General features: G+C 39.2%; 1 protein-coding gene across 1 annotated transcript in view; it reads right to left on the bottom strand.

Moving 5' to 3' along the window:
• Positions 1-18,901, bottom strand: part of VPS41 (VPS41 subunit of HOPS complex) — a 179,112-nt gene that overhangs the window by 123,340 nt on the left and 36,871 nt on the right. The window contains exons 3-4 of the mRNA XM_044245645.1: positions 18,660-18,767; positions 12,045-12,122 (exon numbers count right to left, since the gene is read on the bottom strand). Coding sequence (XP_044101580.1) covers positions 12,045-12,122; positions 18,660-18,767 — 186 coding nt within the window. The remainder of the gene's footprint in view (positions 1-12,044; positions 12,123-18,659; positions 18,768-18,901) is intronic.

Raw genomic sequence — 18,901 nt, forward strand, 5'->3', positions numbered from 1 at the left:
TCACTTCTCTTAAAAAGGCCAACATATATCATTTAAATAACAGAGACCAAGTTATTAATCAAATAGAAAATGCCTTATTTTTCGGACATAAGATGAAGAAAGACCACTTGAAATTTCACCAATGCAGCTGTACTTTCACCACAGAGATTGTTATAAGGCTCTCCAGTGTAAAAACATTGCTTTATCAATTCTCCACTAAGGCATTTCCAAAGCAGATGGTCATCTCTCCACAGTTCTCAAAAGAAGCACCTTGTAAATGAACTTGGAATGCCTCTACACTAAAAAGAAATTCCTGAAGTCAGCTCACCAGACCTGCACCGGGAACATTTCACAGAGCGTCAGTACCCAAGTAAGCGTGTTCCCACAACACCAGAGAAATAAACCTCTTTGTGACAAGCTATAAAAGGGACCCACGCCCCAAATAAACAATGGATGAGATGAAGCAGGCAGCAAGATTAGTCTATAAAAATGAGTATGTTGAGGAAGTTTCTCTTTTTTCTTCCCTTTTCCCTTTTTTCTCCTTTTCTTTGTCCCTCCTTCTTCTAACTTTGCAAGTCCTATACACAATGAACACAGTTAAGGTGAATCCTGTCAATGAATTAAAAGAAGTAATGGCTCTCTTTCGGAAGGGTCATAAATGCCAGCAGACAGATGCTTGGCTTGATCTGGTTCCTCGTGATGGGATACTGAGCTTTGCACTAAATATTTTACACCGGTATCTCAAATAATTCTCAAATTAATCATACTGCTCCAGGGTGGGATATGCTCTACATTTCACAGAGAAACTGCCAGGATAAATAACCTGCCCGAACTACTGAACATGGGGAATCAGAACCCATGCCTGGCCAGCAGCCACAGTGCCATACAGCCTGTCTCCCACCTCAGGACCACATCCTGCCAACCTAGCCTCCCTTCTGCTGGGCTTCGCTGCCCTGTCTGCCTTCATCTCCAACCATCCAGTCAGTGCTTCTCTTCCCACATCTGTTGCGGGCTAGCTGCATTTCCAATAATGCAACTGAGTCAAGGTCCAAAGGGGAAAGAAAATGGAAACCAGCAGGTTCAGGGGGTTGCAAATTTTTGTGTAACCCCCACCCCCACCTCCTGCCCCCAGCAAGGCAAGGACTGCAGACTCCATCTTGATGCCAAAGAATAAATTCTTCTCTTCACAGAACAGTGAGGATTTTTTTTTCCCTTGAGAAAGAACAAAAAGTTAAAAGTAAAAAGGAAAACTTTATACAGAAGATATCTTTATGACTTAGTAAGGGCAAAATATTTTTCCCCCAGAAGACTAAAAAACACTAACTGTAAGTGATTAGATTAATACATATTTGCTGCATTCATATGAAAAGCTTCTGAACTGAAAATATCACAAATATGGAATTAAAAGATAAACCACAGACTAGAAGGCATCGGCCATGCTTCTGACAAGGAGATGTGTCCAGACTCTTTTTTTTTTAGCCACCCGAAGAGAGTGCCCAATTCCCTGGCCCCCACCCGTGTCTGGTATCTGGTACTCATCAGACTGTTAAGGGTTTGGCCAAACTGATGAGTGTGAAATGGTTATCTTATGGTTCAGAAAATTTCACATTTCCCTGACTATTCTCCCTCCAGAGAAACTGGGCATCCTATCATGTGGTTATTGGAGACACATGGGGTTCTCCATCTGAGAACTTCCTGTTCATCTCTTTGTCCAGTTTCAGTTTCTTTCTGGGTTGTGTTTTCCTCACCAATGTCTAAGAGCTCATTGTAGAAGGAATATTTTAACAAAAATATGTGGTTAATATTTGCTACAAACACCCTATGATTATAGCTTCTATAGAATGTAAAAAAAACAAGTAAATGAACAAAAACAATAAAAAAGCTGAGATTTAAAGTATTAATTTAGTGTGAAGATGGATGAAGTCCTAAATGCAAATCATCAGTTTCATTTAATAGAAAGACTTATTGGCAAGTATTAAATTTGACTTGCGACTTCTGATTTCGAGCCTTCACACAATCCACCCTGATCAATGTTGTGATTTTTCCTTGTAAATAGTGAACTTTGTAATTACAAATCAATTTAGAACTTTACACACATACTCACAAAGTATATGAACTAACAATTCCCAAAAGAGTAGAGTCGCATTAGTAACCAGAAAAATACAAAGTGAATCAATAAATTCCCATTTTCTAGAAATCTAAGTGGCAGAGAATTTCTTTTTTTCTTTTTTTTTAAAGATTTTATTTATTTATTTGTCAGAGAGAGAGTACACACAAGCAGGCTGAGTGGCAGGCGGAGGCAGAGAGAGAAGCAGGCTCCCCACTGAGCAAAGAGCCCAATGTGGGACTCGATCCCAGCACCCTGGGATCACGACCGAGCCAAAGGCAGTGGCTTAACCAACTGAGCCACCCAGGCGTCTCCTGGCAGAGAATTTCTGAATGATAACAGCTAATGCTGGTGACAAGATATAGCGATGTATACACATACAGGGCTGGCAGGAGTACAATTTGGTATAATCTAAATATACTGAAATGCAAAACCTTCAAAGTGTTCATAGCATCTGAATGAGTGATTTCACCTCAAAGATGTGTTCAAAACTCAGTCACCAGAGTCTTCAGCCCACCCAGGGCTGTTCACCCCGGTATCACTCCTAGACTGAGCATTGGGCAGTAAGCGGATTAGGCACTGGGAAGTTGGCTCCTGGACAGATCTGGGCAGTAACAGACCAGCTTTTTACTTCAAGAAACTGATTGTGTTAGAATGGGGCTCCCTCGTTCCCCCATCCAATACCTCTTCCCAACTCAAGCCTGGCCAGAGCTTCCTATTAAATACCTGTAGCGACTGCTTCAGATAGAATTATATACCCAACCAGGCCCATCAAACCTGCCAGAGTTACTGAGGAAGGAGTCCTGTTTCGCTTATGAGGATGATAGTGCCCTAACATCAGTCTTGGGCTGTGGGCTAACCGTGATGCTCACGAGATGAAGAGAGCCTATCCCAGGGATGGGTACCATATGGGTCTTCTCAGATGGGTACCTCTGAGCCTGGCATCCCCACTTCAACTTGATTTACAACAGGAGCCAATATTTCCCATTGTCCATTAAGCCTGGCGGAATTGGGTTTCTATCACCGAGTAAGGAAAGTGCCCTAATGTATTCAATTTTTTTCCACTAAAGGAAAACGGAATTAGATTTTTAGACTACCTCACTACCTCACAGGGCATTTAATTCTGAGATGAAACTCTTCTAAAAAAATTAACAAAATACTGGTTGCCTTTCTGCTAACTAGGTATGCCCCAACAAGATACTTAGCACAGAAGGTGCTCACTCCATTATTTCAAAGAAACCCATTTTTATCTCACCTGAGAGTATCCATGCTATGCAGAAACAGAAAACAAATCCTTACCTGCCCAGTGACTGCACCCTCACTCACTATATCATTTCTGTAAAAGGTGATGTTCCTCCCAAAAAGGAATATGCAATACGGAACACATAGTACTTACATAAAACAGACCAAAATAGGAAAAAGACGTTGATAATATTGGTAAAATTCTTCTACCTCTCATGGAAGCTAAACTTTTGGTATTTTTCCCTGCCATACATCATTGGCTGGAAATAAGGAAGTTATATAAAAATTTATAGAAGACAGTATTTGTCTTTTGACTCATAATTTAAAGAAAAGCCAAAGAAGCCAGCAATTAAATAATCTAGATCCCATTCTATGGGGTGCCATTTATAAATGTCAAGCGCCTTAAAGAATACCCAATGATTTGGGCTTACATAAATGGAAATAAATATTTTGATGTGTAAATATCACCTCCTGGAACACATTATTCCATTTTTTTCTGTAGCTTGTCTTTTTATAGTTATGATTTTTTAACAGCTTTCCTCAGATACAACCGACGTACAATAAACTGCACATATTTAAAGTGCAAATGTGATAAGTCCTGACGTATATACAAACTCGTGAAACCCTCCCCAAAATCAATATAATAAATACATCTATCACTCCTGAAAGTTCCCTTATGCCACTTTATAAGCCCTCTGCTTCTCTCAAAGCAATCACTGATCTTGTTGTCACTTTAGATTTGTTTGCATTTTCCAGCATTTTCTATAAATGGAACCATATAATAGGCTTTTCAGTCTGACTTCTTTCACTTAACATTACAGATATGAGATTCTTGCATGTGGTAGCATGTATCAATAGTTCATTCATTCCTTTTTACTGATAAGCAGAATGCCACTGTATGGGTAAACCACATTTTGGTTATCCACTCCCCTGTCCATCTACATGTGAACTTTCACACACAAGTCATTGTACAAGTGTATGCTTTCATTTCCTCAGGGTCAAGGGACTAGATCACAGGGTAGGTCTATGTTTAATGTTTCTGAAAACTGCTAAACTGCCTTCCCAAGCTGGTTCTACCATTTTCCACTTCCACCAGTAGTGTAAGTGAGTTTCAGTTTTTCTACATGCTTACTGACACCTGGTACTGATGGTCAGTCTTTGTCATTTTAGCCGATCTAAGAGGTTGTTAGTGGCATATAGCGGTATATATTCTTCCATTTTACTTTGTTTTGTTGCTATCAACTAACAAAACCTAAAGTGTTCTGACCTCATAGCTGCCCCCAGAAGCGATACACTTCCTCTTCCTGGAGGTATGGAAGAAGGACTGAACAAGCAAATGACAAGAACACTTTTGAAAAATTTCCTGTCCTGAGTGGGGAGATGACTAAATACTCTTTAGGTTCCCAACTATCAGAATATATCATGATTCCATCAAATGAAAAATACTTGGGAATTTTAGGCAAATAAGTAATTTCTAGAAAAGGCTAATAAAGCAAAGCTGTTCAAACAGAAAATGAGAACTTGTTTAAGGAAAAAGTAATATACCACTAACTCAAGGTATAAATTATCTGTTATCCAACTATATACAGACACTTATATATAAAATCCCCGGCCTTCTGGTCCATGTCATCTGATTTAACATCACTCTAATGGTTTCATTTAGTTCCCTAAACACTCTCAACCCCAAAGCCAGTAACCATGAAGACACTCTCATGAAAACACTCCCTTCCTTTCCCCTTTGGTCCTTCTGCTAAACCAGCTGAAGAAGTCTCTCTCACTGCATCTCACCATTTTCCCCTGTCCATTTCCCTACTCAAAAGCCACTAGTGGAAAGACAAAATACATATGTAGATAAAAAGGCTGTGATAAATGTTCCTTGCCCTTTCAGATTCCCTGTTGTGTATGAAGGCATCACCCTATCCAGACCCACTTCAACAACTGAGAAATGCTCATTCACCTGTCAAGATTCACCTTAACTTATCACGTTCTCCCACTTGCCATGTTAACCACATCTTCTGAGTCTCCACATTGTTTATAATCCTTCCAATGTGCTCACTTTCGACAGGTGCCCGACTTCCAAAGCAAGAAGCACCAGACGGCGGATCCATTCTACTACAGAACGGAGTCTAGGGGTTTTCCGCCAGGCTCCAGTCTGAGTCATGTTCTCTCTCTACCCAGGTCAGGGTCATGTTCCAAAAAGTTCAAATCACTACAACTCTGACTTTGAAATGTGTGGAGTACCAGGGTGATTTCATTCGGTGAAGAAAATACTTTCAATTTCAGCTATTTAAGGGGTATTTGTCCAAATGCAGTTACCACTAAGAAGTCCTATATTACCACGTGTTGTAAGCATAACACTTCAACTGTTCTAAGTGACAGAAGCATCCTTAAAGATGAGTATGTTTTCTTAGTCACCTCTGTGCATAGAAGCTACCAAAGTTACAAAGCTATCTATAAATAATCCACAAACTGGAGATGATTTAATACAAAAATGCAGAAAATTGGAAATAAGATTTTCCTTGGCATCAGTTAGAATGAGTTCCACTTAAGTAATTCTCAACACATTTGACACATTTCTTATCACTCGAAATACAGAGTCCAAATACAGAAGACAGATTCTTCTAATACCTAAGAATCCGAGGCCTGTCAATTAGTCTTCAACAGGTATTACAGACACTGACACATTTGAGCCAATAATGCACCGCTCTGATATTATCAAAAGATAAATACCATGCTTCCCAAGTAATGATGCCAAGTCTGGCAGAGCCTACTATAGATGGGGTTTACTTCAGGTTGGTGAATGCCATGAGACCCAGAGAAGAGCAGAGTTTCGCTGTTCAATGATAGCTTCCAATTTTTATTTTAGATCTGCTCCAACGGCTCTTTTAATGAACAGTTACCCCGATATTATCCTGTCCACATTTTGAATGAGCCCAAAATTGCTGGGCTCCTCAGGGTAATAACTAGTGTATGGTATCTGTACTAACTCTAAAGAAATGGTCATGTCTGTCTGATCTCCCATAATGTATACACAATAATCTGGCTGTGGCAAAGGAAGGTGTAAACCCCCGTTTATCTGGAAAACCGTCCAGATAGAAGGAACTTTACAGATTTGGAACTGTTAGCATTCAGGCAATTTGTATCAATGCCTCACTATCTTTCACTTTTAATGCTGAGCACTAAGGATGCAGAGCTAAATCAGACACAGAAACTGCCCTCAGGAAGCTCACATTCTATGGGGAGACTGACAGATGCAAATAATATCAACAAAAATACTGCATGTTCGAGATGTGGCAATAATGCGAAGGAGGAGGAGGTCAAATCATGCGAATGATAAAAGGAGTTTGTGAACATTACAAATGCAGTCTAAGAAGTTTAAAGGAACACTAAATTTTCAGGATTACATTAGCAAAGAGATGAGAGGGCAGATAAGTACTTCTTTTCCCTGAGACATGAAATAAAGATGGATGATCCTGCAAACAATGTTTACGTCTCAATACACAGGAAAGAGGAGCTGATCTATAATAGAAATGAATTCCTCTAAGCCAAAGAAAGCAGAAGGCCTGGAGTAAAATCCAAAAGATGGCCCAGAGACAGAAATGACACCATGCTCATTCAGAGGCCCAGGAAGCAGTCACAGAAACATCTTTTCAAAGCTGGAGAGGGAAATGACCTGTCAGAATGTCTAGGTATGTGAGGGAGGCCTACACTAAACCAGACAAAGCAAGCGAGTACAGGGGCAGGGAATACAGAATCAAAGCAGCCCTGGCCCAATTTCCTTCAGGCTTCCTTACCTGGCACCTTTTATATCTAGAACGATCGAAGTCTCCTCAGCTTCTAAACTCTGACGACTTTCTGAATCACCCAGAGCAACTAGGAAAAATCTGAGTATATGTTAAATACTTGGTAAGTACTATTGAATAAAAGGGTTACTTTCTAAAAGCAGGAGTTAAGGTTCAAATCTCAAAAGGAAGAATGGAACCAACGGAAGAAGGGCATTCCAGAAAGATGTGATGAAAAGCCTGGACACAAGCATGCAGGTCCGAGACAATCCTCAGGCAATGGTGAGTGGATCAGATGACTGGAGGAGAAAGGAAGGAAAACAAAGATCACAAAGGGAGCTTTGGCCACATGACCAACCAGGATCTTGAGATCTGATGCACCTGGGAAGGCCTAAGGAGCCATCCACGGTTCTCAGAGGCTGTGATTAGACTGACGGTGGGAGATTAAACAGAAACTAAGACCCCCTAGAAGAAGGGATGTTCAGATACCGTCCTGTGAAGCTACTTAAATTCTGATAGAGATCTGGGATTTTATTAGCATATGAACATGAGGAAGTACAAAAGATTAGCAGTAAGAAATACAGTGTTGGTATAATCCCTAACCAAAAAAAAAACAACAGGAATAGAAACATCAATAGACTGCTATCAGGAGATCATGAAGAATTCTGAACCTACCGCTTAAGAGATTCAGTTGAAAAATTGGTATTTATCTTAATGCAAAATGCCCAATAAACCCCTGTTCTGTTTTGTTTTGTTTTCTTATTCTTTTCCTTTTTTAACCATCCATTTGTAGGTATTTATCTGATGTCTCCTGCCATGGCACCATGACAGCAAAGCTGCATCATTTTCTATTTCAGGCAAAGGAAGAAAAACACATGAAGGTAAAGAGCAGAAAATTTATGTTTGGTCAGTGGAGCTCTCTGCTCTCCCTCTAGCACACTTAAGAGAACAAAGATTTAAAACATATGGAACAATGCTCCAAAATAATTTGCTTGTTACTTCCAAGTAATACTCCTAATTAGTAAGCCTTAAATTAATAAGCTTAAGGAAAGTGGGTGCTATTGAAGGGAAAGTAACTACAATGATTTAAAGGCATTATAGGGGCATAGATACCATAAGGAAATTTAGAAGGTATCTGAGATCCCCTAAGAATTTTGAAGCCCTATGTTATATACTGTGTAAGTTCATGAAGACAGCCATTTCTCAGGGTAATATGGCCTGAACTATATTAAAGGTAATTTTCTTAGCAACCTGAGCATTTTACATGGGAAACTAGGCCCACTTTCATTTTACTCTGAGTTCAAAGAGAAGTGAACCTTATCAATTAAATCTGAATTAACATAAGGTCATATCTAGAAATAACCTCTAAAAAACATGTTAAAACATTAGCATATCTGAATATTCTTATAAGTACTGTGAAATATGAGTATCCACATGCAAAACAAAGCATCACTTTGGTGGTTTTCACTCTCAACCACCAAAAGAACAGTCACAGATGGCAGGTACCACAGAATCCTCTTTATCTACATTGTAGAAGAATATACAGGGGTAGGAATCACCTCAGTGGTGTGATCCATTCATATAAAGATCCCTGAACAGGAAACCGACTTAACAAATTTGATGGTATTTAGAAATGAGGAGAAGAAAGGGTTGCTTCAACAAAGGATAATTTGAATTTTGAATTTTGCTCAAGGGCAAAGATATAAACAAGTGTACAGGTACCTGTGTGTGTGTGTGTGTGTGTGTGTGTTACTGAGGTATTAATACAGACTAAAGACCACAAATCTCCAATTCATAGTTCAGTGATTTTTACGTGTGTGTATATGGGAAGCCATAATGAAAGAGAATATTATCAGCATTCCAGAAGATTCTCCTGTGCTCTTTCCCAGGCCAAAAAATAATATCTGATTTCTATCACCAGTGTTTGATTTCACCTTTTCTTGACCATCATATAAAAGGAATCATACAATGTGTACACATTTGTGTCTGGCTTCTTTGGCTGAATGTTAAATCTGTGAAATTCATCTATGTTATTATGTGTATAGACAGTCTGTTCTTAATTGCTCAGAATATACCACAATTTACTTATCCATTTGACAAATGATGAATATTTGGGTTGTTTCTAGTTTGGAGCTATTATGAATTAAGCTACTTTAACACTCCCCTATATATCTTTTGTATTGTGTGTGTGTGAGTGTGTGTGTGGACATAAACACTGCATTCATTTGTCTTGAATATATACCTACAAGTGGAACTGTGCACCACACAGTATTTCTCCTGAAATATTAATGGGAAAACAAATATCTTTCTTCAACATGCAGAATGATTTGTTTGGTTATTTCTTTTACCTCATATGTTTTTAAAGTAAAGTCAGACAGCCTCTAGTGCAATGATTCCACCCCAGTTCAAATAGCAGACTCCCTTGGGAAACTTCGTTAGAGATTCCTCTGTGTTCCCTGCCCCCTGCCAAACGAAACTACCGCAATCAAAACTAGAAATGCAGTGAATGGGGTGAAGAGATACTGCTTGAGGAAATAAACACTGTGCAAACCTAAGATCTTTTATCTTATCTAATTTTTTTTTTACAGGTGCACAAACAGCTTTTTAATTTAACAGAGTTCATCATTTCAGAGCTGTGAGAATCTTAAACGGTCATTTTATCCAACCCTCTTATTTTACACTTTATCTTATCTAATTTTAATTTGCTTAAATTATTCCCACTTAGAAGTGAAAACTAAAGTCAGGAGTGTTTATTCATTAATTCTTAAAAATACTTGTTCACTCTCCCTGCATTTCTAATGAAGAATAAAGTTTTGGGTTAAAATGGCAACCATTACATTGAAAGAAAAGCAGCAAATTCAACTCATAATAGTATTTTAGAACCAAAAGAATCCTTTATTAAAAGGAGCGACAGAGAGCCCCACAAAGCAATCACATCATCAGAAACAGGAAAATAAAATAATAGAGGAAAAAACTTGGAGATGAGAAGCTGTAGACTAAAGTTCCTTTCAAAAGAGGATAATGTGTGTCATCTGAAAGTCAAATGCCTAATATGGTAATATTCACAAAAAAGCCAGGGTCTCCTGAAAAACCTTTCTACAGAAGACTATCAAATTCTTTGATAAACAAAATACCATCAGAATGTTTTCCTCTCCTGCCAGAAAAAATAAGAAAAAACGTAAGGGGGCAGGCAAGGCTCCGGAGAACTTATTTTTGAAGATGTCACATGGGCAGATTGAAAAAAAAAGGAAAAAGGTGTGGGCAAATTTAGGGAGGATGATACCATAACTTATCTGCAAGAGGACATGGGATATACTTGACATAAAACTGACATCAGAAAGAATATAAGTGAAGGGTTATACTGTGTAGACAAAGACTGAATGAATGAATGAGTGACCAAAGACACGAATAAACTCCTACAACATTTGTCTTGGTTTCTCCTTCGGCAATGGAGTCAGCAGACAGGTGCGTGAACCTCAGTAATGAAGCACTGCAATTTCTATACAATATTCAGAGGACATTTTTAGAAACAGAGTGTCACATAATCCTCTACCTAGAACAGGAAGTTCAAGAGAACAGACAGGTGAGATTTTATTGGGTTGTTTTTTGTTTGTTGTTTGTTGTTTTGTTTTGTTTTAATGGTGAGGAGCTACAGGTAACATCGCGAAAAAGAACTCTTCCCAGCATCAGCTACATGTCTGAACGGATGGCAATTGAAAGAACACACATTTAAGTCACCAAGATGGGTGTCTGGGACGTAGAGGGACGTCCAACATATATTCCTCTTGTCTGAAAGATGCTGAAGCAAAACAAGAACCTGCAATTTGCCTGATGTATTAGTGCGATTTGTGCGTGTTAAGTCCCTTCCTGGACTGTTCCCAAGATTCTGTCAACATTCAGCAGTTCAGTTTCTTTTAAGTAAAACAAAGCAACCTACTTCTTTCCTACACAATGTGCCAGCTTCAGAAACTGTGGTCTCCTTTATAAACTATACCAATCTCTTGTAATAGATCTTTCAACAAGTGCTGATGTAATACCTGTCCCTAATAGGAGTGTCCTGCTCACTCCGAATGTTCACACACACGCAACCACAGATGCTCCTGAACCTTTCAAGGAACATCTCAAACACCAAAACCAAGCTTTAAATTCCACATTTTCTTCATCCTCAGTGATTCCAAATCACAACAAAAAATTAAAAAGCTTAGCTCTTCACTTTCAATCAACAGAATCCCCCAAAAATCCAAGCACCAAAACATTCACGTAAAACATTAGCTTTCTCTATTTAGAAGAGATAAACTGAACCAGCAAGGTGATCAATCTTCCATTACACTTGGGATCTAGAGAAGACGGTGGGGCACATACTTACAACTGACGAAATGAGGGAGCTTCACACTTTAAGGATTTCATAACTTCCCCTGTATATGTTAATTAGGACCAGTATTCACTAATAAAAGCAGTACTTTTTCTTTTAGTATTACAATTCCCCTAGATAGTCCACACTGTTCTATTTTGAAAAGAACACATGTAGAAGTATTTTAAATACTTCATTTAAAGTCAAATGGATGACCATAATAAAGTCTTTTATTTACTTAACTAAAAAAACCTATTTAACTTTAATTTATTTAACAAAGAATTATAATTCAACAGATTTATAAAAATAAATTTAATGGGGTTTATATATAAAGGTACAAAGTCAAAATACAAAATGTATATATATGCTTATTTATGTATTTATAGACCTCTTTCGTTTTACATTCACATTTATAATTTTTAGCATATACTATAAAATTCAGAGTTACACTCTAAGCACTCTGATTGAATTGATAAAGGCCCTTTCTTTAGATTATTACAACAAACTGCTAAAGCTAATACCGTAAAGCATAAATTTTCAGTACAAAGTCTAATTCATACATTATTTGATACTGTATACTTACTACATCAAACTTCTGAGTGATGTTCCCCTGGATATCAAGTAAATAAACCTTGCCATAATGGGTGCCCAGTGCCAAAAACTGCAAGAGGAACAGAGGGGTCAGTTTATTAATGTACATTAATACACATTTAGAAATCAAACCCTTTTCGAAGTCAAGACCGAAGGCATAAGCCATGAGCAACGCCTTGCAAGGGATGCACTCCTTGAAGAAGGCTTGTTTCTGGCTTCAGGGAAATGACAGAGCAGGGCCTACTTTATTGTGAGAGTGCAAGTCGGCTGTCAGAATGACTCATGAGGACCCTCATTCGCTGACAACTAATGGTGTGGATGCGGTCCGTACACAATGCCTGATGGACTGAGGCTGCAGATTCCAGTGCAGCTGGGAAAATACAACCAACCTATAGTTGAGCTCCAAGTCAGAAGGGAATGATTAACCCCCGTGTAATTTATGGCAAATGTGTAAATCTGTGCTATCATTTAAGTTGAACAAATATATATACATGCACAAATGCCAAAGTATGTATTTTTTTTTAAAGAAAGGAAAATCTAAGTCATGCTGAGAGATGAAAAAGCTTGGAAGTATTTATATTATCAGTTAGCATTTAGATGCCGCTATAAAAATTAATGTACAATACTGAGTGTAAATGTTTATATTCTAATGCAAAAAAAAAATCCTTTTCTGTCACAAAATAACTGCTGAGCTACATACTCATTTTACAGTATGAAAGAGTTCATACCTCCCACTGTTCCTTTAATTCTTTGAACTAACCCTAAACAAACATGGAGAAACTTTAGGACTACTGAAATATGACATGAGATTTTTCTTCTTTTTTACTTCTTGTGGCATTACTCAAATAGTTCCAAATTCTATGTATTTCATTGCATGGGAGCATGCTTCATTGCAACCTATAATGAAATGCTCAAATTTACAGGCACTACTAAGCGTTTCAGTCAAGCAGCACAATCTTTATAAAAATAACCTTACAGAAAGTCAAGATTTAAAAGGATTTTATCAAAATGGAATTGCTTAAAATGAAATTTCAGTTCAGGCACTTAAAATATGAAGGTACATTAAAGAGAAGTCACAAAAAGGGAAAGAAGGGGTTCATTAGAAATTCATCCCCTGCAATGCCTTTCACTCCTGCAAGGTTGCCTTTTTTCAGGAAGAAAAAAGTCCCCCGGGTAAAAAAATCAATACTGGTTAATAAAACATCAGGTGTGCAGACATAACTAGGTATGACGATTCTAGCGCACAGGCCTGCCTGAATGCACCGGGTGCCACGCCGATTACTCATCCAGGGCAGACAGCAAACCTGCTGGAAACGGGAAGCCTGGGCCCCATGAAGAAAGGGGCAAGAGGTAATTCTAGAGGGAAATTAGTCTGAATATTTAAACCAAACCGGGACCCAAAGCAAAAAAACATTCTAATGTTGCATTCAAAGCAAAAAAACATTCTAATCAGAAACAGAGGACTCAGATGGCTCAGACGGTTGTAATTTTCTTTTGACAGTGATGCTGACAATATCTGAATTTTAAAAAAGAAAAGAAACCTGCATAATACTAACTAAAAACAAATACTCTGCCTCTTTCTGAGGCTATGATAAAACAGTGTGTCTTAAAAGCTCACCACACCCCAAGTATTCAACAGTATTGATTCTCCTCATAAATACTGCATTTAGTTTGTTAGAAAAGTAAAGGGGCTTGGATCCTAAAGGTGCTTCAGTACTGGGTGATTCTCCAATGCCTCTGTGAAGGCCATACTTGAGCTTTCAGTGACACTTTATTTTATCAGAAGTTTCAAAGGTTCTATGCAGAGTACCCAAATATTAATTCCTTCCTTTTCCCTTTTTTGAAATTACTAGTTTGACTCATTTAATATTTAAGATGGAAAGAAAACATAAAGTAATTATTTTGAATTTATAGTTTCAACCTGAAACTGTAATTACTTTACCTCTGAACAAAAAAATCTGGTGGTTTCAGGGTGCATGGGTAGCTCAGTCAGTTAAGTGTCCAACTCCTGACTTTGACTCAGGTCATGATCTTCGCAGGGATGTGAGATCCATGTGGCAGGTGTGGAGCCTGCTTAAGATTCTCCTTCCTGGGGTGTCTGGGAGCCTCAGTGCCTTTGGCTCAGGTCATGATCTCAGGGTCCTGGGATCGAGCCCCACATAGGCTCTCTGCTCAGCGGGGAGCCTGTTTCCCCCTCTCTCTCCTCCTCCCTCTCTGCCTACTTGTGATCTCTCTCTGTCAAACTGAAGGGAAAAAAAAAAGAAGGAAAAAGATTCTCCTTCCTTCTGCCCTGCCCTGCCCCAAAAAGTTATAATTAAAATTAAAAAATGCAGTGGTTTCTATGACAAGCTACCTTTTGTTTACTAAAACATTTCATCATTTGGATTAAATTGTTGCTGCTGCCTTTTCAAAATAAGTAACTTCACTGCTCTTTAAAAAAAAGTCTGATAAGACAAGTGTATAGGTCTTAGAAAATTTATTTAACTACTGAAATTATTGATGCTTTCACCTGCTAGTGTTTTTGATAACTCGAAAATTCAACAAAAAAATGCAAAATTGGCCACAAATCACAAAAGTATATTCAAATCCTTTGAAATGCGACTCTTTGTAGCCATTAAAAGCCTTGAGCTTTTGTAAGTATTAATTTTTTTTTAACCTGAGGACACTTAAAATCTTGGATGGAGAAAGAATAAGCATAATTTAATCAGCCTCCTTCATGTTTACTTACAGAAACTTGACTCCTTTTATAAACTACCAGATGGATGTCCAATCCTTCTGCCCCATCCCATCCACTGGCATAATGGCTTCTACTTTTATCGAGTGGACTTTGTGTAAGTAAACAAGAGGAACAGGTGACAAGCTTTGGACACCACAAAGGAAACAAGTAGGAGTACATTTCCAATGTGATTAGCTGTATAGTGTCATCTATACTCTCCCTATGGCATTTTACAGTATTCAAAACATCAGAGCAGGGAGTGTCTTTAACTACACATGAGAAACTAAGTCCCGGGAGTTGATGTGACTTCCTGGAAATGGTCAATCAGTGGCAGAGAGAAGGCCTGAATTAAGAGCCAAAATACTCTCCATTGGATCAAAAGCCTCATAAATAGAAACATGGGCATCAGATTAGGAGCGTGTATTCTACAAGTCAGCACTGATTACAGTTCCCACTGTCAGAAGGCTCCTTGACCGAGTTGGTTTAACTATGGTGTTAATAAACTTTGATCTCTTGGCAGGCAAACTGTTCTCCTTTTTATCCATTCAGAGGTTCAACCATATATGCTCAGATAAAAAGCAGGTATAATGGTAAGGCCCCCTAAGATCCTGCCCTCTCCTGCAATTGGCTTTATGTCTTCCCACTTTTTTCTGCTTGGGTGGTGTTCTGGTAGCAACACTTGGCTGTATTTACTCGTAATAAAGGAGACAGATTAGAAAGACTGATTAATTGAATTTAAAGAGTACGCTTAGAATGGCAGCATCTCTAAGACCCTACGGAACGTGGCCAGTATCAGCTGTGCTTAACTCTGAAGGAGGAGTTAGACAGTGGACCCAAAGGCAGACAGTCTTGTAGTAAAGACCATTTTCAAGCAGAATGGATACAACTTGCTCAAAGGTATGGAATCACATAAAATCACACAGGACAAAGTTAAGAAATAACAAGTGGTTATACATGGCAGCGGCATCCAGTTTGTGCCCAGGGAAAGAGACAAGTGATGAGCCTGGAAGGTTGGTTAATAGAAAACATCTGAATATTTGTGGAGATGAAAGGTAGAAGAGGAAAAGGGTATGGGAGAGGCTGTCCAAATCACGAAACACCAGGCAAACAATCAAGAATTCTAGGAAGAATTACATGATCAGATCTGACCCTCTGGAAGATGACTTTAATAGAAAGAAACATAAATAGAAAGAAATAGGAAGATGAGAAAGCTGTGGCTGGACCAGAGTGAAAGCAAATCTGTAGGAGAGCAGACTGCCTGGCAAGGTGTGTGTTAGTTCTGGGAGAAACGACAAGTGCCTGAACTGAAAGATGAGGGCTCGGGATGGAAGTGGGCTCAAGCAGGTGAGATGGGAGAAGGGACGTTATGAGTAAATACAGCCAAGTGTTGCTACCAGAACACCACCCAAGCAGAAAAAAGTGGGAAGACATAAAGCCAATTGCAGGAGAGGGCAGGATCTTAGGGGGCCTTACACACCACAGTAAGGAGCTTAGACTTTATGTAGCAGATGGTGAAAATCACACTAGGGTTTTAAACCTGTATTTTCAACACATCATCCTGGCAACCAGGTGGCAGAAGGCTTTAAAGCAGAAAAGTGAGAGGTCTGTGAGTGCAGGCAGGGGAAGTGAGAAAATCATCAGGGCTTAGGAATGACTGGGCAGAAGCAAAGGAAAGTCAGCTTTGGCTTAGGTGACAAGAGACTGTGATGCCACCAAATAGGATAGAGATTAAAAAACAGATGAGAGATTAGAGATGGAAAAGAAGATGCATTATTATGGGTATGCTGAGTTTCAGGTACAAACAGAACAAAAGTAAAAACTGTTCAAGAGGCATGGGGATAAAGCAGCACACTACTCTGGGGAGGTGTCAGTGTGTAGGTCATCACAGGAATTATGACATTTAAAATGAAGAAAAGTACAAACTAAACAGAAATGTGGACAATGAACCAAATCCTGGGAATACCAACACGTGAAGGAAAGGCGGAAGGAAGGAAAAAGTGAAAGAACAAGAAGGGACTCATAGCAATGATCAAGAGAATAATGAAAGAATGGTGCCATGATAAAAAGGCTTTAAGAAAGCTTCTCTCAGCCTCTGTGTAGAACAAAGGTCAGATCCACACTTCTGAAAGCAGCAAAATATCTGTCAGCTGGGGAATGGACAGATAAAATGTGGTATGTCCATACAACGGAATATTATTCGACAACAAAAAGGAGTAAAGTACTTATCCAGGCTACATGACCCATGAACCTCAAAAACATGACGCTAAGTGAAAGAAGCCAGACACAAGAAACCAATGTATGACTTCATGTCTATGCAATATCCAAGATGGGCAAATCCACAGACACAGAAGGAGATACATGGTGATGTGGGGCTAGGGTTAGCATCACTAGTGGTGGGGGGTGAGTGAGATGTGGTGCAGATCAACAGTAGACAAAAAGACCTCTGAATGGGAAGAAGAAAGCCTCTGTGGGGAAGGCTGGGCATGGATCCAGATGAGTTGGGAAAGGGGTCAGGAGCTGAGGCTTCAAGCCTGAGAGATTCGATTTTCTTAATTATAAGGAAATGGCATCCTCAGAGAAGGGATGGTGGCTGAAAAGACAGACTAAGGACTAATGAAGCTGATGAAACACAAATCTGTGAGTGTTTGTAGTGGCTTGAGGGGGATAACAAAGAACAGGGACGTAAGTGAATTGAATATACAGGTAGAAAGCAAAGCTAGCTGACCACCTGACAGAGATAAGAAATTAAACAAAGAACCAATTCAAGATCAGAGCTCCCTACAGTCACAGAATGGGGTTAGTAGTAAAATTAACACAAGGCTTGAAGGATAAGAGGAGTCACCAGAGAGTGCACTGGAAGATCCTCAAATTCCAGGTATGGATGCCGTCCAGATGTGGCCTTACTGGTGGAGAGCGGAGACAAGGCAGAGGTAAAGGTCTGCAAGGACAGCAAAGCCTTTCTTCAGTGAGTGAAGCAAAGCACAGAGGAATTTGGGACATGACAGCAATGGGAGCAGGAAGATGGCAACCATGGGAAGGGGCAGTACAACCTAACAAGAGGTGCCCCGAAGAAGGGGGTTTCTGAGGAAGCAAGAGCAAACAAGCATTCTATTAACATGCTGAGTGAATACAAAAATCTGTTTACAGCAGAACGAGTCCTGAAAGAAAAAGGAAGGGTAGGGGCAAGGAGGAAGATGAGGCAACACCGCTGGTAACACAGGATAAAGCCAGGAGATGGATCAGACTTGGGGGTTTGCCTCACTTGTGGGGTCCATCGGGAAGAAGAGGGCAATGGTTCAAATGGCCCAGTCTCTAGCACTTTACTTACAACACATTTTATTTTGGTCTAAGAATAGACTAAGGGTGCTGTATAGCACTTAGCTTGGACTCAGATTTTGTGGGGGCTTTGTTATGGCAAGGATTAAAATGTGGAATATATGAATTCACTCACAGGTCATATAAGTAATCATTTGGGGCCTTTCTACTGATTCCTAACACCTCCAATGTAATCTCTTCTTCACTTATGAAAAGCACTGAGTGCTACACCATTTCCAATCTTAACTCTTCCCAACTCTACTACTTATGGTTTGAGGAATTTAAAGTGATGGAGTTGCCAAGAACTACTTGCTATAAATCTTTCACATCTATCTAAATTCTATTTGATACACCCTTGCATTATGGGGAGGGGTGTCTGTGTGTGCAAATACATACATAGAATGTTTTGGTTGTCGTTTTCATTTTTTTGTTGGGAGAGGAAAAAGAAAGGAAGAGTGGAAGGGAGACACAATTACTGAGCCACCATCAAGAGCATGAGGATTCCACAGTATAAATCTTATAATCTCTTATAAGAGAAACAGCTTACAGAAGAATCCTCTGGAAGGGCTACCTTACCTTGTCATGGACTGTCATGCAGCTAGCTGCATCCTTCTGAAGGATTTCTGTTACCCCATTGGAAAGCCTTTCATACTTCAGTTTGGGCTCCTCTTCACTTTCTTCTTCCTGCACAAAGAGCCGAGAAAATGACAGCCATCACAGATTCATTTGAAATAGTCAGACTCAAAACACATTTCTTATGGGGAACCCAGAGAGGGCTTCCTCCATGACTGTCAATAACTACAACTACAGCTCAAGGT

This window comes from Neovison vison, chromosome 4, assembly GCF_020171115.1.
Source record: "Neovison vison isolate M4711 chromosome 4, ASM_NN_V1, whole genome shotgun sequence".
Classification (NCBI taxonomy): Eukaryota; Metazoa; Chordata; class Mammalia; order Carnivora; family Mustelidae; genus Neogale; species Neogale vison.